This window comes from Botryllus schlosseri, chromosome 8, assembly GCF_051294905.1.
Source record: "Botryllus schlosseri isolate E-star chromosome 8, Bs_hap1, whole genome shotgun sequence".
Classification (NCBI taxonomy): domain Eukaryota; kingdom Metazoa; phylum Chordata; class Ascidiacea; order Stolidobranchia; family Styelidae; genus Botryllus; species Botryllus schlosseri.
Window position 1 is genome coordinate 23,349,156 of NC_137243.1, and position 25,565 is coordinate 23,374,720.

Here is a 25,565-nt window from a genome sequence, read left to right on the forward strand (position 1 = left end):
CGGGCATATTGCCTTGACGTCCAATGGCCCAGACACTGCCAAGACCGAGACGCTTAGAAAACGGCTTGAGCCTTCCCCACGACACCAGCAAGCATTGTGTGAAGATAGTCTTCCGGTAAAGTGTCTCGCTATCCCCAATATGGATTCATAGTCGCCGAAAGGCGTTTTCAGGCATTGTGCTGACACATATAGTGCAAAATAAAAGTGTTGATAATCAGGGCTTTGGAGCCGGAGCCGGAACCGGAGCCGGAGCCGTGCATTTTCACCGGAGCTGGAGCCGGAGCCGGAGCTCCACATAAAATTCAGCCGGATCCGGAGCCGGAGCTGGAGCCCGTTATTTGAGGAGTAGCTCCGGCTCCGACCTATTTCATAAGATGCTATTATATATGCAACAACCACATCTGCTGATTTATCATAGTTGAACAGCAGGCCCGAATTTTAATGCTGTGCAAAGCAATGTCACGAAGAAACTGCGTTCTAGTGCAACTATGATGTTGTCGACAATTGATAAGTATTCATTATGACGTCACAAGCCGGCACGGCGACACCTATATGTCTTCGTTGCTACATCGGGTGTTACTGACGGCTGACAGACTCTAGATCAGTGCTCTTCAACCTTTTTCGACGTGGTACACCCTTTTAACGTTTGCTCAAAACTCGTACACCCCTGGTCTTCAAAAATGACTTTTTTCCTCAAATCGTACTGGCTACTTGATAAAATTGTTAGGTTACCTAACTTAAGCCTACACACCAAATTTGGTTCAATTCCAACCAGTAGCCGCATGGCTACGGGACAAGAAAGTTGCTATTTATTATATAAAAATAAATAACGAAAAATGTGAAATTTTTCTGTTGTCTATAAAAATGATGTTCTTCAAATTTGATTCAATTCCAACCAGTAGAAGCGGAGTTATTGCCGTCAAAAAAATTGGATTTGAATAAAATAGTATTTGGTCACAGAGTTTATTCGCAGCCAGTTAGGCCGCCCGCCACGCAAATTGGAATTTATTTCGTGTCAGCCCCAAAACAGCATGACATTACGAACGATAATCAACCTAAATGTAACAGTATTGGGGAGAAAGCAAGTAAAGCTACTGCTGCAGAAGCGGTAATTCAGATCAGCGATGATAGCAGGCGCACCAGCCTACTGCGTATCAGGCCTGCCTCACACCACACACAGTCGATAGTAGCACATGGGCATATTATAGAATTCCCTCATCAACAACTATAACCTTCCATGGCATTAAACCATCCGTTGGATTGGGCGTGAACATTTTCACTATCATGAAGCGGGGCGTTCCTAAAATAAGTTCGAGAACAACTGTTTTAGTGTCTTAATAGAAGAACGTCGATAGGGGTTTAAAAAGAGTTAAAAACGTATCATATTTAACATTGTTTCGAATCATGACGGCAGATAGCTATTTCATTAATTAACCGCCACTTTCTCATTAGCTTACATACACTGAGCAGCATATATTAACAATATAATTTAGAAATTGAAACACACTGGATAATATAGCTAAAAATTTCCACTCGGCCCGCCAACGTATTTTCTACTTCTCATTTGGCCCGCGGAGTAAAATAATTGCCCACCCCTGCTATAGCTGAACACATGTTTGTTAACTGCATACTTTCCAACACCAAACGGAACCATTGGTCTATTGCCGACGGCTAAATGAATAGGAGAAATATTTGCTTATGACATCACAATCAAGCGGTGTACAGTATTACCCAGGGATATCTAGAAGTCTAGGAGTTCTAGATATCCCCGAGTATTACCTTTGAGATAACATCGTACCATATTGCTCATTAACCTGTGCGTCAACCTGTACTGACCCATAAACCTGCCTTTGTGATAGCTAGCCATCGGCTCATTGTGATTCGGATCTGGTACACCCCTGTACACCCCATCCGAGTGGTACACCCTTTTCAAATTCTGGTACACCCTAGGGTGTACGACCACCCCGGTTGAAGAGCACTGCTCTAGATTACAATAGATAACTAACCTATGGGTAGATTAGTCAGTCAGTCAGTCAGGTTTATTAATATTTTCATCGTTTCAAAACATCACAAGACTGATTAGTAATCTATACAGACCAGGAATGGCCAACCTTTTCGGCTAAAGGGGCACATGCAATTGACGAACGAGTGGGCGGTCCACTAGCCGCGCCAAGCGGGTAAAATTTTCAAAGTTATGAATAAACTAGGTCAATAGTATTATTACTTGAGTATTGCGGGTCTATTGTATACCGCCCGCTATGCTCCGCTAGGCTCAGTGTGCAAGGACACGGCTATTCGGCGTCTGGCCACATCGATATCGAAGGTCTCCGATAATATGCAACAATCATTCTGTGCCTACATTTCACCGTCGACAATCTTTATGCGAGCGCAAACGCGAAAAGACTTTCTCCCGTAATTGAGAATACAGTTAAACTCAATCGGATAAATTAGGCGTTTTTTTTTCATTTTCAGTAGGGGGCAGGCTATCTAGCAAGAAATTGTGTGACAATGAAACACGCGAAGCGTGGAGAAAAATTACGCTACTATTTGAGTTTATTGTAATGTACGACGATTTACTGAAAATGTGACTGGACCCTGGATCTGCCAATGCGTCGGAACAGATATCTTAGTCATCAACATCCCAAGTGTCGCAGCCAGAATTGTAATTTTTGGTTGGCATTGCAAGTTCACAATCTGAGCAATTCATTTTCGATAACACAATAGGAAATTACCTCGCGGACCACGCAAAACCCTCTCCCGGGCCACATTTGGCCCGCGGAATGGCCACCCCTGATATATACAGACCCATTCGATAATTTCAGAGCCGGAGCCGGAGCCGGAGCTAGTGTATGATAGAAGAAAGCTCCGGAGCCGGAGCTGGAGCAGTTTAAATTTACGGCTGCTCCAAAGCCCTGTTGATAATGATAATTTTTGTTGTATTTGTATTTCTTTGATGAAACATCATTACCTTTGTGGTAACTATGTGCCTGTCGTAAACGTAATCTCTTTATAATCCAGTGGTTCCCAACCTTTTTCGACTCATCGCCCCCTTGTCATTTTCAACACAAATTTTAGCCACCCACCGTATTTACGGATCCGGAGAAGGGGACATGCATAAACGAAACACATATTCACCAAACTCTGATCGCTGGCGGATTTACTGGAAAAGGCAATTTTCCGATGTGATAGGTGTTCGTAAAACCGGTTTCCGCGTCTACTTTCCATTGACTTTTTCGCGTCATATGCAGAATAATCCGTCTTCATGTGCATTTTTGGCCGTCATATTTAAATATATCTTACTAGGCGTTCCCCTATTTTCGCACCTATTACCCCCCCCCAAAATATCGTCACTGTTGGTATTTTCGCCCTCTTGTCTCTCAAAATCTACCACTTGGGGGGGGGGGGGGCGATATGGGCCACGTTGGGAACCACTGCTCTAATCACTACGTTTGGGGTTAATTTAATCAAGGCTGAGTATAATCGTTGAATGACAAGTTGCTCACACAGCGTGTCGAGAACATGTACTATTTACAGGCACAACAAATCAGTTGACGCCGATTACTTGATGACTGGAAAGTGACTCGAAAATTTGGCTTCGAGTCACGAGTTACTCTATATTTTTGAGACGACGAGTCATGTCAAGTCAAGTCATTTTTGCAAAGTAACTAGAGCAGTGGCGGCCAACCAGTGGCCAGCGGGCCAAATGGGACCCGCGAGAAGGCTTTGTGTGGCCCGCGAGGAGATTCTGGAAATTACAAGCCCAACCAAATTTTGATCAGCCTAGCCGCGAATTTTTATGATAACTAAAATATCAGTTCCGACGCATTGGCGTAGTTAGGGGCCAGCCACATTTATCGCAGATCTTTGTATATGACCATAAAGTAGAATATTTCGTAGCAGATTTATTTGACTTGAAATTTTTCTTGGCACTTCGCATGATTTATTATTGTAAATGTAACTAGATTTCTTGCATTTAGTATTGGAGCCCCCTCCTGAAAATTATAAATACGCGTTCTTTACGGAATTGAGTCTAACTATGTTCGCAAATAGGAGATAACGTGTCGCCAAACATGCGACTTCGCTCGTGTGCTCGCATCGAGATCGTCGGCGATGAAACATTTGCACAAAATGATAGAGTCATGTTCACCAAAACCTTCTATATCAATCAATAAATCAGGTTTATCAACATTTTCATCGTTTCAAAACATCACAAGACTGTGATGCAATGAAAAGATAGAAAGGTGTCGAAACAACTTGGAGTAGCCTTTAAGATCGCACACCCACCTTAGCCTAGGCAAAGTAAAGAAGAGGCATGCACACTGAATGAAAAGTAATGCAGAGAATATAAGACGCATGCGACAAAATGAGGTGGCTTGTGGTTGGGGGCGAGGTCGATGTTCGGTCGTGGTCCGGTAATCATGAAGGCTGGCTAGTATTCATTTAGAAGAAATCGCTTGTATTTCGACTTGAATGCGGACATTCTCGACGACTGTCGGATAGCCGGCGAGATCTATATCACTATGTCTAAACGCCAAATAATCCTGTCCTTGCCAAATGAGCCTAGTGGTATACAGAGGCGACCCCAAATATATGCAAATAAAATATTTATTGATCGAATTCATACATAAACTTTGAAAAAATTTCGCTCGTGGCGCGACCAGGACATGAATGCACAGTCGCTCACTGCAAAGTTGCATTCAGAGTTTTCATGGCATAATTTTATCAATTTTAAAGCTTTATAGTAATGTAATATTTGTTAGCAACGTCACCTAATACGGTTTGCTCCTATCGGAAGACTGAAAAGGTCATCAACATTCAAGTGGCCCGCACAATGGTTCTTAAATCTCGTGTGGCCCTTTGGCCGATAAGGTTGGCCACCCCTGAACTAGAGTCAAGTCAAGTCGATCATTTGAAAACGTTGACTCACGTTGACCCTACACTGTAGCGTGTACTTGCATAAAGTTTTAAAAACTTGGTTGCTAAACGGCGTTGTTCGTCTCGATAATGTGCAGTCTTGCGGCCCGCGGGCTCTACGAAATTTAAAAAGTGGCCCGCGCGCCGTTTTGAGTTGGCGACCCCGGTCCAACGGCTCATAATCGAGTATAAATTGCGATAAGTCCAGTGTTGCTCAGCGTAAAATTCCCCGCAAACTGATTGTTCATCAAGGGCTGGAATGTATGAAGATTGAAGAGCTATCACATATCGACATAATAGTATGTTGTAGTAATGATATGCATTTTCAGTTTATTTCAATGTATAGCACTCGCCAATCTGCATCTATCAATGCTAAAATAACCGATAGAATCTATAGAAGTATGAGCAATTGAGGATTCTTTTGGATTAGCTGGATAGTGAGATCCAGAGGTGGGCTAGCTACCTCTAAATTTTCGTTATAGGTAGCCTACTCGGGTGTTTTCATGCGGCTCCATACATACGCTGAAGCTGGAACTGCGGCGCCAACATCCAAAAAGGTTGGGAACCACTATTCTAGACTATTACGTGTCAAAGATGACCGAAACGAGTCATCAGGGTTGTAACCAAGTCATAAAGCGCCGAGTCACATGTCAATCTCACTTATAGGTTTGACTCAAGTCAAGTCGAGTCATTTTCAATTCACCACCGAGTCAACTCCTAGTCCAAGTCATCGAGCAGAGGTTCGAGTCCGAGTCATGGTATTATGACGCGAGTCCGAGTCCAAGTCATTGTGTTGACTGCTTAGTTTCCAGTTGAAGTCTTGTTAAACCCACTTTTATAACTCTGTCTGGTGATATCGAATGGTTCGCATTTATGTAATACTAATTTCCTCACTTTAAACAGTTTCTGGTCGCATTTTCAAGTACCAGTACCAATAGACGAAATCACAATAGGTTGGTTAGTTTACTTGATCTTCGAAATTACAATGAAATGTCTGTCTTAGCCGTCTAAGTCTAGAGTCATATGACTTGGTTCGAGTCATTCGCAATGACTCGAGTCCAAGTCGAGTCAATACACAAATTGACTCGAGTCGAGTCGAGTCATTTCCATATTTTGAGAAAATGACTTGAGTCAAGTCGAGTCATCAGAAAATCGTGATTCGAGTCTGACTCGGTCGAGTCATGACTCGAGTCATTACAACCCTGCGAGTCATTATATTATCTATCAACAGAAGATTCATCACGATATTAAAAGCTATGCAATTGAGTCGGCAAGACACTTTAATATTTACTATTTTGCTCAGGTTTCAAAATAGGCCGGGCTACAAAGCTACACCCAGCCCTTGAACCTTCTTCTGACCGTACCAATGATAAGCTATTGCTGGCCTCAACGTGAAATCGTTGTCGTCAAATTCCTGAGAACAACTTAATTGTTGTCAAACGAAATCCTAAAAAATCCTTGGCAACAAATGAGAGATAAAACCTGTAAATGCAGACCCGCGACACGCAGACACGCGACCACAAATATCAGTGTCGGACGAAACGACAATTCCTTGTACAAGGAGTCAATCACAGATTTTGAGAGATTTTATTGCGTATATTTTGTTCCATCGACGTATCGCTCAACATGCACAATCGCAGAACATATATATAATAGATTCTAATATAATCTACATTTCGTATACGCTTGGGCTATAGAGCGGACCTCGACTACAACACATTTAACTGATTTAGCATGATATCATACACTTAAATCACTTCATCTTAATTGACTGAGCTAAGATGCATTTATAATTTATCGGATGTGGCAAAAGCAAGTACTTCTTTCGGACTAGAAAAGGTGCGCGATGTCAACAGCGACGACAACATAATATGCACAAGAAGACACTCTCGCACGGCATATAATTCTAGATTGTCACTTCACGGTTTGAACTGTTATAGGATGATATGACCTATTATTGCATCCGGCTAAAGCGCTATATAGCTTGGATGTAAATCCAATACTACCGAGACATTGAATGGGAATTATTTTCTGCGATCGGATTGTCCGGTGCTCAATATCGGAAAGAGTCCATTGTAAGTCCATGCGACTTTTCTCGGAAACCGATAACGCATTACGGAGCCTGATTAGGATCGGAGCTGGAACTGGATTCACACACTGCGGGCGGCTGTTGAGCTTGAGATACAAACCGCGCGTTTGCCGCAGAATTCTTTCTCTTGCTTTCCGAATCCAAGCTAACAAATGACGACTTTGTGGTAGTTCTGACGCGTACAAATTTCCCGAATAGACCGCGCAGGAAATGACGGGTGTGCCATCGCATTTTAGTCGACCCGAGATTGTAGAACACCGGATTCATGCATTCCGAGAATCGGAGGATGATATATTCAATGTACCCGAAGTAATAGTCCACGCGTCTCGTGTACTGAGAGTGATCGTGACTTTGAACCGACCAGTATTCGTAAGCTGTGTTGTGAGTAAAAATTCAGGCTGTATAAGGACACGACATACTGATATTTTAATTGTGGCATATCATCTGGCATCTTAAGGAATGCTGCAACTGGACTTGCCCCCCCCCCCCAAAAAAAAATGTCGACTGCTGCATGTAAAAGCCAAAATCAAAACAACACACCCGTGGTAAATTAACTATGCATGGTATATCCATGTCTTATACCAGTGGTTCCCAACGTGGGTGATATCGCCCCCCAATCCCGCCCGCCCCAGTGGGTTATTTAGAGAAACAAGGGGGCGAAAATACCAAAGAGAGCGACTGGCGGTGACAGCGGCGAATATTTTAGAACATTCGGTGAGGTCTATTTAATAATCATGCTCAAAAATGCACGCGAAGACGGCTTATTCTGCATGTCGCGAAAAATTGGTCAACACAACGGAAAGTAGACGCAAAAATTGGTTTTCCGAGCACCTACCACCTAGGAAAAATGGCCTTTTTTATTAAATTCACCAGCGATCAGAGTTAAGTGAATAAACTTCCAGATTATATGCCCTCTTTTTCGAACCCGTAAATATTGGGGGGAAGGGGGGGCGAGAATTTATAACGAAATTAATAAGGAGGCGATGATGACTCCAAAAAAGTCGGGAACCACTGTCCTTTACGTTGTGAGAAAGCAGGGATATCTATATCCCTGTGGGGAAATCTGATATCCTGACGCAACCTGTAGCCTACTGTTAGACCCAAATAAGCAGGGAATTGGTACGTTACGATTGGATTTTTGCAAAAATCACGGTACGACATTTTCGCCTTGGAACGGATCGGTGTCTTACAAAATCCTAGATGTGAGCTGTGTTACAAGTCAGCAGCTACGGAATAAATACGAAGAAAATTGGCGTGGTTTAAATGACCATAGTAATCGACAAACACTATGAATACCACAAACAACTACAACCGCCCCGTACTTTTTGCTTCAGATTTAGAAATGTCGATCAGTATAAAGATACAGCTGCGCTGCTACTGACGTAACACCATGTAACAAAAATTTACTTGGGCCGATTTTTTGATATTTATCATACAATATTCCTTGATAAAACATGTTTCCGGCATTTTTTGCCTCAAGTGTCGTTTAAAAATGTCATTTTAAGCTATTCAAACTTCACGCACCATGTTTTCAAGCTCGCTTATTTAATTTCCTATTAACTGTGACGTCACACTGATCCATCATTCGATTCATAATAGCGGGCTGTTAGTAACAATCACCTTCTCAGTCTCAGTTAGTCATAGCAGCAAGCAACTTCGAATTCCTTTTCGTTTTGTTCTGTTAATGCACTTTATTGTTCTGTCAGGAATGTAATCTTCCTGCTCGCTGTTTTTGGTGTATATCAGTTTGAAACAAGTTAAGTACAAAATATGGATAGAAGTAAGGTTTATTATACTTATTAACTTTACTTTGGCATGGAAATTGGAGTAAAAGATAAAAACTGGTCATTTCATGTAAACTGCAAAACATGCCAATGAAATATGGATGGATGGCTGAGGAGAGATCCGCATTTAATGTCATTTGCTATTAAAGAATCTGAAGGTAAATTCGAAACCTTATAGATGAGTGTTATTTCTGAATGGGTGACCTTCCAAGGTTCAAAAATAACCAAAAAAATGACTTGACATTGCATATCCTTCTATGCCATCTCCTCTTAAGCACCTGCTCCGTATTGTAGTGAGTTTTCACTGCCCAAACTATCAGGCAAAAAGCTCCAGAACACTCGACAGGACTTAAAAGTACAGAAAATGACTCTGATGACGACTTCAACATCTCTCATATAGATATAAATCCAGAACCACTCATTCGGAACCCACACGAACATGATGATTCAGTCGGGACTCACTAAATAAAATGCGGAAATTCTGACTCCAAGGTTTGGATTAGGGAATTTGTTGCATTCATCGTGTCGATGTCCTTTGTCGAAAAGATGGGCCATGAACGATTTTCACGGTATTTTACTGTGGCAGGTTTTGAGGTTCTCCTTGCTTATGCGGGAATGTTGGCAATCTTTTGTATAGCACTTGACAATAAAATGACTGCGAGAGAAGCAAGAGCATTGAAGGCATTTCGAGATGTAGTCGAAAATTTTTTTGGAAGTAAAGGAAGCAATGAATATAAACCTCTGATAAACAATATGATCGATATATTTGAAAAATAAAGCGGGGCATGTCCCTGAAAACACATTATACCTGCACTTTCACCTTGATTTTATTAGTTCAAATATGTATGATGTAAGCGAGGAACATAGTTACTTGTTTCAGCAGGATATGTATGGTTTGGAAAGAAGATACTAAGGGTGGTGGAGTTGCATCATGATAGGGGATTATTTGCGGTCCATAATACCAGCAGATTTCTCAGTTTATAGACCCAAATCATGCAAACATAACAACTTCGGGAATTTTTTGAAGTGTTTCCATCCTTTTATAATCTACGGTAGCCAACATTTGTGCATATTTCTTCTTTTCGTTAGTGTGTTTGTACGTCCAATAAGGAATTATGCAGATTATTACAGGGCAATTTTGGGTAAAACGAGAAATCAGAAAAAGTGACATTTCTCAAAGACTAGGAACGCTTCAGAAGAAATTTTTGTATTTTAGTGATTGGTTTGGTATAGCAAAACACAATAATACATACAAAGTTTTACTCGACCTACATTTTGCAAAATTTTGTTACATGGTGTTATTTGTAGAGCTTCTTGGAGGTACAGAACTTCAATATACAATTAAATAGTTATTTGTGGTCCATATAGTAAGAGAAGATTTCTCATTTCACAGACGCAAGTCACTCAAACAAAACCACTTCTGACGATTTTTAGAGTGTTGCATTGTTACTTGATGCATGGGTAAGCTATATTTGTTCATATCATCCTTTTCATTAGCGATTTTTCGCGTCCAAGAAAGAATTATTGTGATTATTACTGAGCAATTATGAGTAAATTCAAAAATTTGAGAAATTGACATTTCTTCAAAATTTAGGACACTTCAGGAAAAATGTTGGTATTTTGGTAATTAGTTTGGAATACTGAAACACAATACATAAACATGTTCGGCCAACTTAAACTTTTGAAAAATTTTGTTACATGTTGTAATCATCTTAACTGTGCAACTGAGATTCGAATTGGTGTGCTACTATAGGGCATCGAGTACATTCATGAGTGATTCGATTATGTATCGAATATTTGGCGACGAGTCGAGTATTTGAGTATCAGTCGTTATCACATCGCAGGAGTGTGAATGACGTGGAAAGTTTAAATATGTACCTTTGATGCAGGGATATCTAGATTTCTAGATATCTCTGCTTTTATGCGACTACAGAGAACATAATGCCAGTTCTCCATCACGTTAATCATTATTGAATAATTGTCGACCGTACCAACATGGTTTTGCGATGATATCTAGCGCAAGTTTAAAAACCTTAAGAATACATCTGTCTCCAATCGAGCCGAGTCCTCGTCTAGATTGTTGGCAAAGCGATTTTGTGTAATTATTATTGATTGTTCCAGTTGATACATTAGGCGACTTTTCAAAGTCAGCACGCACCCCTACTTCGACATTGTGGCATAATATGGTCTGAGTCGTTGCTAGTTATCATGTACAATAATATATTACTTTACGGAAGTATCGGGTTGGAATTAGGAATATGACGTCACGTGACGTCATAGGTTCGCATTCGCGTTCGCAAGAACCATGCAGGACCTTTCAGGGGTTCGCACGATCCCTATCTACGTATAGTAGCATACGGAATTCCTTTCTTACCTATAAACGGAACGTATCCAAATAAAAAGGAAACCACTATCAGAGTCAACTGCAATAGAGCTTGCTTCTCTTTGCGCTTTTCTCTGACAGATCTTCTTGAAATCGCCGAATGAGTTGTCGCATACACTTTCAAGCAGGTCATCACAGAAATGGTCACAATCAGCGCGAATGGTACGAGAAGGAAAATCGGATACGCGATCTTCTGAAATTTCGTGTAATTCTCATACCTGAATAATAAAACACATCTTTCCATGGAGACCAATGTTTGTTTTGGTAATCTATCATACCATTCCATGTTAATCGTACATGCCGGCCATCGTGCATCAGGAGAAGAGCTATCTCTGTCCCGTTCCCGAGCGCCGAACCACATAAAGTAAGGAACGAATCCGCACACGAGACTGATTGTCCATATAATTATGACGGAGAGCTGAAACATCAATAGGAGCGATTTAATTAGGTTGATGTACAGCAGTGGCTCTCAACCTGTGATCATTTCAGGTAGTACGCAGCAAATGCATTTCATTTTAGGTAAAATTACAGCAGGCTGATTTTCCCAATGTAAGAAATGTCTTCATTGAATGCATAGATAAACACGTTATGTGTCATTCGACTCAGTTGCACCCCACCTAGATCAGCTTGTGGAGATGAAACAATTGCAACTATCATAATAATTTTGCCTTGTTTGGGTGTGTTATTATTAATAATGGACGGATTACCTCGGCGGCCGCATTTACGGGCCGAATTATTTGCTAATTCGCCGATGTTAATAATCCTATATACATTTCGCGTAAAATTGCGCTCCTCGTTATCACACCAGATTTAGATGACATATTACCAACTATTTTTGAATGCTTTGAATTCACAAGAGTGATTTTATGGAAGTAGAATTAAATTTCATAGTTTCAAGCCAAGAACTTTGTGTGTCAAAGGCAAATACTCGGCCGTTAGTGACATATCCACGAATAAAGTGACTGGCTGCACGCAATTGGAGGAGGGTCTGGTGGTATCATACAGTGGCTTTTGGTCCGACTAAAACACAACCCTATTGGTTTGCAGTGATCACCAGTAGAATGAGCGATTTTAAAGACATGCTATATATATTTCGGGTGAAAGTAGAAAACTAGATGCATTAGCCATAAAAGTATGAATAGTTTGAAGATTTATAGATTGAGACAGCTGCAATTTTCGAGACGAAAATCTAATACCGTGATACGAACTATATATATCTTGTAATAGTCATGATTACAGCTGACCGATTACCGATTCGCCGATAATATCGAGTCGATATCACACTTTGAAAGAATTATCGGTATCTGTCATTGGAGGTGAAAAATATCCGCTATTTTCGTGACATCACAACGTTGGTGATAGGAAATCAGAAGACTATAATCTTTGACTGCTGGACTGGGGATATCGATATATTTCACATAGCTTACACTTTGCAGGTGTCCAGACGCAGCCTCTCGAGTATATTTCATGCCCAAGTATGGCTTTAAAGCTGTTCAATAAATGCTCTGAAAATTTTTAAATGGGCCATTTAAGGCACATTCCACATCTTTTGAATATCGGCTGAATATATCTGGATTATCGGTGAAGATGTTTGGTAACGGTTATTTTCGGTATCGGCCCAAAACTCCAATTCATCCTAATCATGATACGTTCACCCATCAAAGTGATGCAAATCTAACCAACAAGTTCTTTCGACTGGACATAATCTCAAATACAAAAGATTAGTAGTGGTAGCCGTCAAAACCTACTCGAGTATTCCGAAAAAGTATAGGCAAGTCTACTCTGTTACTGGCCATCTCTGCATATGCCACTGATACTCTAATAGCAACAATGATCTAAAGATATAAGGTTATGCGACAAAAGAAAACGTTTCGCACTCAATATCTCGAATGGAATGATCCGTTGTCTTATCGCGTTCATAACAATGCATTCTACCACGTACAACGGCGATTATAGGGGGCCCATAATAACGCATACATGTAAAATATAGACGAAATTTCGAAGAACTTACGATTCCAAGTCTGTTGGAAAACTTTGCGAACAAATGCGGGTCCGCTATTGATATCAACCGAAAAACTCCGAACGCGGCGATGTGCATTGCTGTAGCTATAGATGTCATGAAATCTCCTCCCCAGAATAACTAAAAAAGACGACAGTACGTAGATATAATTTCGGCACTGTTGACTACTTAGCTAGTCATATACTTTGCAAAAGAAATCTGGTATGACGAAGTGATCAAATCCAAAAGTTCGCCGGTGCCAGTTCAGAGGGCTGATCAACGCGGACAGCAAGTCCGATAGACAAAGCGAGAATATGAAATATACGAAAAGGTTCCTGCAAACAAAATACCTCGATCATCGCACTTGTCTATACGATGACTAGTTAACCTGCGCTTACCTCAACTTTTTGTATTTCAGAATCACGGCCATGGTGACGGAGTTTAAAATCACTCCGACTACTAGCATTGTGAAAATTAATATGGCGGTTACCAGAACCGTAGTGTCATCGAAAGGACGCTCGAACGGCCTGCAACACATCGTAAGAAATAGGCATCAGTTTTACTACAACTTCAAATATATTCCATGTCACTTTTCCCCCATTTTCGTCTTTTTGGGCCGTTATTTCTACCGGTTAAAATGATCAGTAGACATATGAGCGATGCGCATGTGATATTTCAAGGTTCGGTTTGATATCGAGATAAGGGTTTAGATTAGGATTGACGTTAAGCTTAGCTTTTGGGAAAGTTGTTCAAAGTAGTCAAGAAAGCTATTCAAGTAGAAGTAGAAGTAGTGACGCAAATATATATTCAAGTACGAGTAGAAGTAGTAATTTTAAAAGCAACCAGAAACTACTTGAAGTAAAAGTAGAATTGACTGACTTTAAATCTACTCAAGTAAGTAAGTAGTTGTGACAACGGTCGTTATTCGTCCGTATGGACTGTCACAAGTTGCGAATTGAGCTATGCGGAAGGTGTAGAGAGCTTGCTTTATATATTGATGCATCCCAGGAGGTGTCGATTTTCGATAGCATAGCATTCGTCCGTATCATAGGATGCAAATGATAGTATTGATATGAAAATGCAATACTAATCCTTTGTTTACTCGAACACGCCGTTTTAGAAAACATCATGGCATGGCGCCCTCCTCCATATTATAAGGGTGGTAGTTTAGTCGAAGAGCGATACGAATAAGTTGTATCTGATACGGTGCGCGATTAATATACGTTGATAAAAATATGGCGGATCGTAAAAATGCCATACAGTGTAGCTTTTTTTCCGGCAAATAGAGGAATTACTATACTTGCTTTTAAACTTCAACATGTATGTTCTCCAGGCAAAAAAAATATTGAAACTCATAGTATGATACTGCGAATTGAAAGAAACATACAAATACTACTTCCAATAGGCGGAACATATAGTTCATGTCTTTTGTCCAGAAAGTTTCGACGGTGGTCTGCTAACATAGGTCTAACGCTCAAAAAACTCATAGTCCACTTTTCCAGATTAGGACACGCCATGGGCTGCTAGATTACTATACGATAGGAAATTGCTAGAATGCAAAACGGTAGTCTCAAACGTTTTGATGGGTCATATTTACTGCGATAGCATATGAGCGAAAAACGCAGTGTGAACTGAACCACGCAACCCGCTACCTAAATTATGTTCACCGATACTTTCGTGAAAACACATTTTCCCCTCCATCTCTACTGTGTGCGAAGAGCGACGAAAATTTTGGTCTTTACTTGACTTTTAGGAAAATTAAATGTTGGTACTCCGTGAAAACAGCCTCGAAATTCCCCAGGCTATCTTTCTGATTGGATGATCAAACTACTTCTACTTGACAAACTGAAAATAGCGAAAAGTAAGTAAATAGATCACAAAATATTATGAAGTAGAAGTAGACGTGGCAAAAATTAGTTCTACTTGAGTAAGTATTAGAAGTAGAGGAAAACTACTTGAGTACTTTGAAAAAGTAAAAGTACTTCGTTACTGACCACCTCTTGCTTTGGGCCATGGTTGTTGTGCGCACTGTGCATGATGAAGAACAGATTTCTACCAGACTTTCCTTTGTCCATAATTTATGCGTGTGCTTTCCCAAGAGTAGATTTACCGTGGAGTAACGTCAATCTCATTCATCGCAGTGAACTGATATTTAAAAGCGCAAATACATAGTTTATCGTGTTCCGGTCTTTAAATAGCATAAATTTTATGCAACATCAGTTCGAAGTAATATGCTATAAGTGCAGATAACTCGAAAGGGTAAGATGTGAGAAGAGGCTTGAGAACCACTGGTTCAAAGCGATAGTGGTCCAAGCCAGAATTCAGCAGCTCATCAATCAATATAAACCACTAAAATGTCGGTCCGATGTTGATTGACCAATGGCCATAGATGTAGGAACACCAAGTGTACTAAATAACAACTTACGCCATATCTGCAATGGATGTGTTCGCTGCTGGAGTGTATCCTTGAGGAAAAGTAGTTCGCGTAACGACATAGTGAGTATTCATGGCAGTCTATGCGCTACCAGGAGTTACGACAAATGAATTCTGAAATAACAGTTGTGTACCGTACACTACAGTCCGATGCCTCGCTGAAAAGTGAAAATACAATGTCTTGTGACGTCGTGGAGTAAAATGTGCATTGACTATACACTCGACTTCGGTATCGTCTGCATGAAGCATGCCACGCCGGAAATACAAATGAGATTATTGTCTGCGATCTACTTCGACTGTGCAGGAACGTGGTATGACGTCTCCAGCATAGTAAAGTATCTCGATGCAATCATGCAAACCAGACACTATATCTCAATGTGAATAAGCATTATGTCGTGTATCACGACTATAGGGATGGGTAAAATGATTTGAGTGCTCGAATATGAATCGAGTATTATTTATAATGATTCGAAACCGCGCAGTAAGTATAGAGATGACTTTTCAGAGCACCGTAATTATACGCTCCTGACCCCCACTAAGAGTTTATTTAACAATGAGAAACGTGGTTTCGATACTATGTTACGCTGCGGAAGCCTGCAAATTTTGATTGGTCGTTTTGTAGCATCCAAAACATGTAGTACCAAGCTACGAACTTTGGTGCAAATGACTTATCTGTGAAGTCGAGATCAACCAACAGCATTGTCGCAAGGAGCAATACGTCTGGTCAAATATAGTAAGTAATCCTGAATGCGTTGTAGTACTCGCATTACATTCTCTTAGGTCTCATGAAATGTACCTATTTGAGCTTGTCATATCATTCGTACGCTGTTCCACTCGGAGCGTAATACATGATTCAGTGTCGAATTACTCAGGTAGTCGATTTTGCCCAGACGTTCGAATCAATGGTTTGTATATATCTGCATAGAGTATTTACGTACTCTCTTTTGCACATTTATATTTGTCAAGGTCCAGCACTGTCCAATCAAAATTTTGCTTCTCTACGAGACTCCGATTTATGACGATGGCTGCAATGAAGCGTATCAGGTATACTATCGGTAAATAAATACGGGATACCGATATTACATTTCAAAGCAATTCATCGTGATCACATATTCATCGACGAAATCTTCATGCCTTCCAATTAAATCGGACTTGGCCGATTTGTAAAATCCCAACTATAGCCGACTCTGTAAAAGGGTGACTGTATTCCCAGACATCAACACTACCATTTTATAATTACGGAACGAAACAGGGAAGTCACATCGGGTGACTTAAGACGGCATGCGTCGTGACAAAAGAATCTAATTTTTACGTATATTCGAGCTATTTTGATCTGCACATTTTATTAATAGGGATTGTGTCCATATCAGCAGCAGGCCCGGACTTCACGAGCTCGCGGAATATATTTGAAATGGGTCATTTCTCAAAAGCCGAATTTCGTGGCTTTTGTGGCCTGCATATATATCCTGTAACTTTCCACGCCCGTGCATGGCACGTCTGCCTCGTGACGAGCTCATTATATGAAGCCGGATACAGTATTGTGTATACAAAGATAGATAGATGTATTTATTTGATACACCAATGAAAATCCGGTACGGAACAGGATAACAACAGGCCACGAGGCCTTCTTACACAGTCGCCACCTGTAGCAGTACACTCATTACAACCAATGGCACATTACAATGAAATGAAATAAATAAAACCGGGAGTAAAGCGAGTTGAAAGATTTTCCAAACAGGATACAATAACAAGATATATGCAACTGCTGCATCGATCGAAGATTTGCCACTTCAATGCAGGACTTTGACTATAGTGCAATAAATACAAATGGGTACTTTCCAACACAAGACAGCAACCGCAATATCTAATCAATACCGATCTAAGATGTAAATGCAACACCACAAACCCCTCAATGCTGGGGGGATTGAAGGTGGCCCAAATTATTTCGTAGATCTACAGAAAGTAGAATATTTTTGGGAATATTAATAATGTCGCCGTTTTCTTTGTTTTTTAAATATGGAATTGATGTTGGAATTTGTATAAAGGTATCAGATTGGATTAGAAAACCAGTGTTTTTCGTTTGACTTGAAACCATGTGACTTTCTTTCGAGCCCTGCATGGCATCTCTCGACAATGCTTGAGTCACCGAATTCCGATCACAGTAGAAGTGTGTTTTTTGCTTTCCGGTTGCCAGCTGATCGATGCCACTGACGATGCACTTCGTCCATGCAAAGGTTGAACGCACAAGCCGCGCAAAAAGTGACATGTGTACCATCGCATTTTCGAAGAACCCAGATTGTAGATCACTGGATTCATGCATTCCGAAGTGCGGAGAAATAGATACGAAATGAGCCCGAAGTAGAAGTCGAATCTTCGCACGTATTGGGTATTTTCGCGGATTAGATGAGTTCCCCAATAATCATAACCTGGGATTGAAAACAAATGTTATATATTATCTTTGTTGACGGGCTGGCACAGTGCAACAAATCGTTTGAGTCGGATCGGTTTATGCTCATGAGCATCGGTACAAGTTTTATACGGGACGGGATTCGAACCAAAAATTCACCGCTGACTACACCACTGTTAGTAGTGAGGACTCTGTACTAGTATTCCTTCAAGAAAATCTCACAAAAGAACACTGGTAACACTAGTCACGGCAAACGACGACAAGCGTTTGCCATAGTTGCTCGTAAATTATTTTTTTTAATGTGAGGCTAGAACTAGAACTGGAACTAGGTACTTAAAAACGACGAATTAGTTAAACGTCTGCTAACTAGATTAGTAGTTGTACAAGTCTGGTTGACGAGCCACTATACTTGCTAGTAGGGTTCGTTTAAAACAAAAATCAATTTAAAACTATCACGTTTGAACGTGACCTTTTGCAATGTTTCTAATCGTTTTTTATGGGTATTTTTAGCCAGGACGTGCCGAATCTTTAATTGTGCAGTCATACTGTATTGAAATTGACAATTGATAATATAGGGTGAGTATACGGCCCCTTTTTACAACAAAAGGCTTACGACCCTAGTCTTAACCAGGATTTTCCAACCTTTTTTTGGCCGTGACTCATTTTGCGGTTTGAATATGTGCTGTGGCCTGCCTCTTAGCCTAGATTCCTAGTCCTGCTCAATGCGTGGTATTCGCTGACGCCGATATGCCTCCGTTCTCTAAAATATGAGCATTTTTCCTGCTATTCCCATTAAAATCAATGTAGACCGCTAGCGAGATTAAATCGCGCAAAGCGCGAGGAAAATGTTCATGTTCAACCCATCTCCTCCAAAAGCGACCAAAGAGATAATTTTGAGCCTGCTTTGAGCTCCGCCCCCACCCCATCCCAGTTGAAGGGATTTAGGGTGCGTCAGTTGCGGCCCCGCTAGCCTGTATAACTCTTGTGTACATTTTGGCCGTCCACTGTTCTACGGTCGCCGCGAAACGCAATGATCTAATCCCCAGCACCACGAGCTCAGCTTGCGTGATTGAGGTTTTAGTTCCACTATGGTAGTGAAACTGTTGTAGCGAACCGGTTCTAGGCCAGTTTCAAACAATTGTTAACGTGATTTAGATTATTGGAACACAACAGAGAAGTGGAGAAATAATTTTTATTATGCAAGGGTTGCGTATGTCTTGTACTTACTGAAGTTGCGAGGCCAGACCATTCAATCCAACGATACAATCAATTCATGCGACACTTGCATCATGTACAATAGCGTTGTTCAAAAATACCTTTTTCCGGATTCAGAGTATTCACTGATTAAATTGTTAGGTGGCCTGCAAAACGCTTCACAACAAGTTTAGCTCGATTCCATGGCAAACAATTCAAGCGACTCTTACATTATGTAGCCTACAATGATTTCAAGGCCGGACATTTTTAGATCGACACTACAAAGATTTATGCGGTGCTCTAAATCCTCAATCCAATACGATTCGCTGCCGCGATGCCTGATACTTCTGCACTACAGCAAGTTGATAATTAATAATAAATTGCAATTATGCCTGTTTTTATGTTACAATAATGCGACTTGCCGAATTACCGTGAATCTAAATCAAATGCACTTCAGTCCGACTTTGATGAACACCCTTTTGAACGGTATACGATGTATGATCGTGCGGGAATATATACTTGGTTACTTCACCATTAACTTCCAGTTATTACATAATAGAAATTATTTCCGTTGCTGTTGGCCGTAGCTTGTCATCATAGACGTAGCTGAGGAACAAAAGGCGCCGTTATCCCGTCACCTTTTCGACTTATACATTGTGACTCCGTAGGTGTCACGACGTCTCACATGAGTCAGCCAAAAAGCTTGATGTAGCCTACCTACTAGTGCGGAACGGATCGACAAATTCTCTGGTCCGACTCCGATCCTGTTTTTCAATTCTCTGGTCCGGCTCCAATCAGGAAAAATACTGATGCGGCTCCGGCTAAAAATGAAAAACCCTGGCCGGATATCCAATCCGGTTCCAGTCCATGGTCCACCCTACACGGTACGGTGGTTCCGTGAATTTATAAATATGGCTCGTTTATTTTTGCACTGGATTGGCGGTTACTTGCGTGTGGTTGGTTGGTTGGTAGTTAGTTACTTAGTTGCAAAACTCATGCTTATACATAAAGATTCTACCCGGAACAAAAAAAATATTGATCCGGTCCGATACGGCTGCGGCCATATCCAATCCGGCTCCGGTTCATGTTCCGCACTAATACCTACGTGCAATTCGATAATATTAATATTGTATATTATATACTTATATTGAAATAAACCCGAATATTTTCGGCTGACACTCGTCAGGGGTAATCGTCAGCCGAAAACATTCGGGTTTATTTCAATATGAATGTACTATTCAATTGTATATTGAAGTTCTGTACCTCCAAGAAGCTCTTCTAATATTAATATATGTTCTGAGCGAACAACATCACAAATATAACTTCACTTCTACTTAATCTACAATTTTCAAAATAACTACGTGGCCCACCTCAAAATGCCCATGTGCCTCACTGGTTGAGAACCCCCTGTCTTGAGCGGACCAAAAATATCTCTAGCCAGGACTACCTCGTTATGCAGCTATTTGAGGGTCTGCGGTCATCATCATCAACACATCCATTCCTTAACAATGATTTACATCTGCATGCTATAACTGTTGATCCGACGACTATTACGAGGGTTCCAACTATTCCATATCGTACACGTCGACTATATCGGGAGCAAATTGTCCGTAGGCCCTTGCTGCATGTTTTGTCCAAAGCATTTACACAATGATGGCATAATTATACAACTTTCTTAAAAAATAAATTAAATAACAATTAGTTTTGAATATAATTTTCCTAAACACTGGTTAAAAGATGTTTTTCACAAAGTATTTTAAAACACCATTTGTTTCAAATGTAACCCTGCTTACAATGTTTTTCTTACCTAAGAATGGAACGTATCCAAATAAGAAGGAAACTACTATCAAAGTCAACTGAAGAAGAGCTTGCTTTTCTTTGCGTTTCCTTCTGAGGGATCCATTGGAAATCGCCGAATGAGTTGTCGCATAGACCTTTACACAGGTCACCACGGATATGATGATAATCGACAGTAGTGGAACGAGTACAAACAACGAAAGCGCAATTAATTGATATTGTTTGTAATGTTCGTACCTGAATAATGAAAAGGCAGCGTTCCATGAGAAGATTTTGAGGTGTAAGAATTTAATACAGCATACCATTCCATGTCAATCGTACATGAGGGCCAGCGTGAAATAGGGGAATTGCTAGTCCTGTCACGCACCGCAGATCCGAACCAAATGAAGAAAGGAACAAAGCCGCACGAAAGACTGATCATCCAGAAAGTTATTATGCATACCTAAATAACGCAAATCATGCAACCTTAGAGCATTATGCAGTCTGAACGGAATATCTGTCAGATGGTGTAGCTTGCCGCTAAATCATGGTTGTTGAAAACATCAAATCATTTCCTAATGGACAGACATATAGTATCAATATGTTTGAACTTCGCCAATTTGTCAACATTGTCCATTTTAGTTCCATATCCGTATTCCATCCATCACAGTTCTGTGCAAAAGATGATGGCGCTACAATTTCAAACCATAAGATATTCACGATAAGACATTTCCCACTCATCCTACGTAAGCTATATAGCAGTGGTCGGGGACCTATGGCTTGCGAGACATATATGGCTCTTTTGGTTATAAGATATGGCTCTTTGCCAAATATATATTTTTGTAGTTCTGAATTTATCGATATTGCAGCAACTTGTTCGTAAATTTTCATCACGGCCAGAATAATTATTCTCGTGGCAGTATCAACACGTCTTTGAGAGGTAAAGACAATGCAATCTTAATGGTTAGGGCAGTGGTTCTCAACCGGGGGTCCGCAAAGCAATTTCAGGGGGTCCGCGAAGCCTCTAAATTTGAAAAATGATTGATAACCTAATTTTTATTTCTTTAATTATAGGCAAATCACGATGCAGTTTTGTTTCATACCTACTAAAACTTCAAGACTCACATCAACAGCATGCCCGTCAGAGATGAAACATCCTACTACGAAAACACATTTTAATTGCGAAAGTCCCAGTGGCTCACTGATACAAACATATTGTCGTTTAGTGGTGTTTTGATGGATTTTGTGGAAAAAATATGAGCTGGAGTATAGTAAGAACAATCAGGGTGACTTTGAAAGGTTTCAAATCATCATGGATTTGAAGTCTTAGCAAATTAGTGAAAAGTAGTTTGAAATATAACTTCCTGAAGTTTGTTCCTAACCTGTCCCAGTAACGGGATTGAAACCTCGCCACAGAATCATTTTACATCTGTGATATACAATACCAATATATTACAGAATAAGTTCAATGTGAGCCGTTACATGGAAATGACTGGGCTTAATGTTCATTAAAAAATCGATTACTCAATTTTGGTGGTACATATGTTGCGATCATACCCAAAGGTGTTGTCGCAAGCGCTACACCACACGTTAATATTACATTCGCCCTCAGCTATCTTTAGGGTTATATATTTTCGGCAATCGTGTATATCAAATCGAAGGCGCTGATTTTCAAGACACGACTGCGTACTGATACCGAATTTCTACACGTAGTAATTTTGTTGCTGTTCATGACTAGTATTTGCATAGGACAGATGACGGTTAGATAGTAATTGAGCTAAATTTCAACCGAAACTTGGAGTGGTCCGTGGGGTGCGTGACGGTGTAGAAGGGTTTCGCGAAGACAAAAAGGTTGAGAACCACTGGCTTAGGGGCTCGGATTCCCTTTTCAAAATCCTCGAATTTAAGATAATGTCGCGCTTGCGACCTATATCACTAGTAAATACGATGTACGCGACTGTAATTCTTGAATTGCACGATACGTTGATTGATCAAAGAGAATAGCAGACATGGCGATGTCCATATGACAACGCAGTTTTCAAATACACATTGTCATCTACGGCGCGAAATGAACTGCCGCGGCAGTGACATTTAGGGTGGATTGCACAGATGCTGATTGAAAAGTAATCACCGATTGCCTTAATCGGCGATAATTTAATCGGCGAGCAAGGTCACCTGGTGACTCTGTGGTACAGATGCGGATACGTCTACGAGTTATCTTATCGCGGATTACTGACGCAAATCGACGCAAATGACGTACGTTAGCAATCAGCTGTTTTCGGTCGGTGGCGGTATGAACTGAGTCGTCATAAGGGAGAGATGCGATCTTCATAGATATGTATTATGTATGTTAAGTTGATGTCAGTGAATTAGCAACAACGCCATAGCTATCCACGTTCTTGATTAGTAAGTAACTTCGTAGTACCGCCGATGAAATATCGGCGTGTATATGTTATACGTTATTTACCATGAAATGCGCTAGAAATAGAGAGGCTTGGCCCGTATATGTGCCTTACCTCTCGTTTCGCACTTTACATTCGATAATAAATATGCAAATTGTGTGATCTTAGGAGACAATGTTCAAAATCTGGTCATTGATGAACATCGATAGAAAGCACCAATAGTAATTGAAGGTTTCACAATTTTTTTCACTCATCCTGACGACAGGTGAGTCACATGCCCCCTGACCCCACGTCACTGAGGTATCACACCTTATTAGAGTGAGTATATATACTCCTAGTGACCATGTTTGGCTTCACCTACGCATGTGATCATGAGTTCTCGCAAAAAGTTTGAGAACGACTGAGCAACAGTGTAACTGCCATGTATACATAGGGTTGCATTGAAAAAAAAATCAATTTACAACAAACTTGCCGAATGGGAAGCACAAGCTATGTCAGCGTTTCCTATCTGAAGGCGAACCCTTTATTTCAAAAGATTCTCATCATACGGAACACGAACGCGAGCAGTGGATCTCCCCATTTCTGTAATCTACACACGCAATGAACTTACGATTCCGATTCTGTTTGAAATCCTTGCGAATACATGCGGATGCGATATTGCCATCAATCGGAAAACCCCGAAGCCAACAATATGCAATGCTGTCGCGATCGACGTCATCCAATCGGCTGCCCAAAAGAGCTAACAGAAGCGAGAGCGCTTTAAAATGGATTTCAAAGATGATAGATATTCATACTCACCTTGCAAAAGAATTCAGGTGCGCTCCAGTCATCAAAACCAAGGGTGCGGCGATACCAAAAAAGCGGACTGATCAGCGCGGACAGGAGATCCGATAGACAAAGAGAGAATATGAAATATACGAAGAAGTTCCTGGAAAATACGACGCCGTCAGCCTCGCATCTAACGCTCGTGTTCAACCGCTATATCGATTGCTATCCAGACCTTTTCAAACTACTGGACCAGAACGATAAAAGGAGAACTAAAGACCTTTTAAAATCCGCAACCAACTAACTATAATCCTACTAACTATAGAAGATTCAGATCGGCTGTCCACATGAATATCAGTACAAGCTTGAAATGGGTGGAGTTTCAAGCCCAAAACCAACCCCCGGGCTACCTCACCGTTAGTAGTGACGACTCTGAGCTAGCAAGGGTCGCAAGAACACCGCACAACAAAACACCTTTATCACGATTCACGCCAAACGACGACGCGGGTTTTCCCGTGGTTCGGCAACTAAATTTGTTTTAAAATTTGTACCTAGAACTCGAACTTGAACTACCCACTTTAAAAAATGCGCTACTAGAACTAGAGCTACTCCAAAAACCAGTATAGTTGGTTGACCTTCAACTAGCTAGATTGGTTCTCTGGGCAAGCCCGTTGTTCTCACCTCAACTTTTCGTATTTCACAATCACGGCCGTTGTAACGGAATTCAGGATCACTCCCACTGCTAACATGGTGAAAATCAAAATGGCAGATATCAAAACCGTGGCATCATCGAAAGGACGTTCGTAGGCCCTGCAACGCAATAATCCTGTTCAGGATAGGTCACTCGTTCTGACATTGACAATCCTAAATTTTATTTTTCAAATTTTATCTTGATCAAGGAGGAAGAATAAAGTCATATATATTTGCCTACCACAGGGGTTCTCAACTTCCCGTGTAAAACGGGCAGAATTTTAACAGCAAAAATGTGGGCTACTTTTCAATTTAGGCTTCTGTGAACTATATGTACCAGTCCTATACGGAAGTTTATTACATGTTTTATATAACAATAATGGACAGCGTTCGTAAGTTTGCGGCTGCTATTTCTTGTTGGAATATGTATCGTCCAACGCCGCAAGTAAATCCCTTCATGTAGTGTACATTGCATTCCTTGCAAAGTCGGTATATGCACATTCAAACCTTTCCACCAGAGAACAGAACTCTCTGTTTCAATGAGGGAGCGAGCAAGTACAAAATTACGGTAACTTTACGGAGGCTATTATCACTTTCAGCTCTCAGTGATATGAGAAGAAGTCTGGCGTTTCGGGATAATTTCTGAGCACACCAACCAACCCTTCTTTCCTTCAATGGCTGGAGCACTGCACCAATAGTAACATAAATCAGCTTTGTCAAGTTGATATT

At 40.7% G+C, this 25,565-nt stretch overlaps 1 protein-coding gene across 1 annotated transcript in view; it reads right to left on the minus strand.

The window, feature by feature from the left end:
- Positions 1–6,482: 6,482 nt before the first annotated feature.
- LOC145444325 (uncharacterized) overlaps positions 6,483–25,565 on the minus strand; it is a 31,326-nt gene continuing 12,243 nt past the window's right edge. The window contains exons 2-13 of the mRNA XM_080322272.1: positions 24,828–24,956; positions 24,180–24,309; positions 23,992–24,120; positions 21,303–21,442; positions 21,011–21,237; positions 15,595–15,634; positions 13,568–13,696; positions 13,375–13,504; positions 13,182–13,310; positions 11,449–11,588; positions 11,162–11,388; positions 6,483–7,377 (exon numbers count right to left, since the gene is read on the minus strand). Of these exons, the coding sequence (XP_080178398.1) occupies positions 7,028–7,377; positions 11,162–11,388; positions 11,449–11,588; positions 13,182–13,310; positions 13,375–13,504; positions 13,568–13,696; positions 15,595–15,634; positions 21,011–21,237; positions 21,303–21,442; positions 23,992–24,120; positions 24,180–24,309; positions 24,828–24,956 (1,900 nt within the window). The 3' untranslated portion in view covers positions 6,483–7,027. The remainder of the gene's footprint in view (positions 7,378–11,161; positions 11,389–11,448; positions 11,589–13,181; positions 13,311–13,374; positions 13,505–13,567; positions 13,697–15,594; positions 15,635–21,010; positions 21,238–21,302; positions 21,443–23,991; positions 24,121–24,179; positions 24,310–24,827; positions 24,957–25,565) is intronic.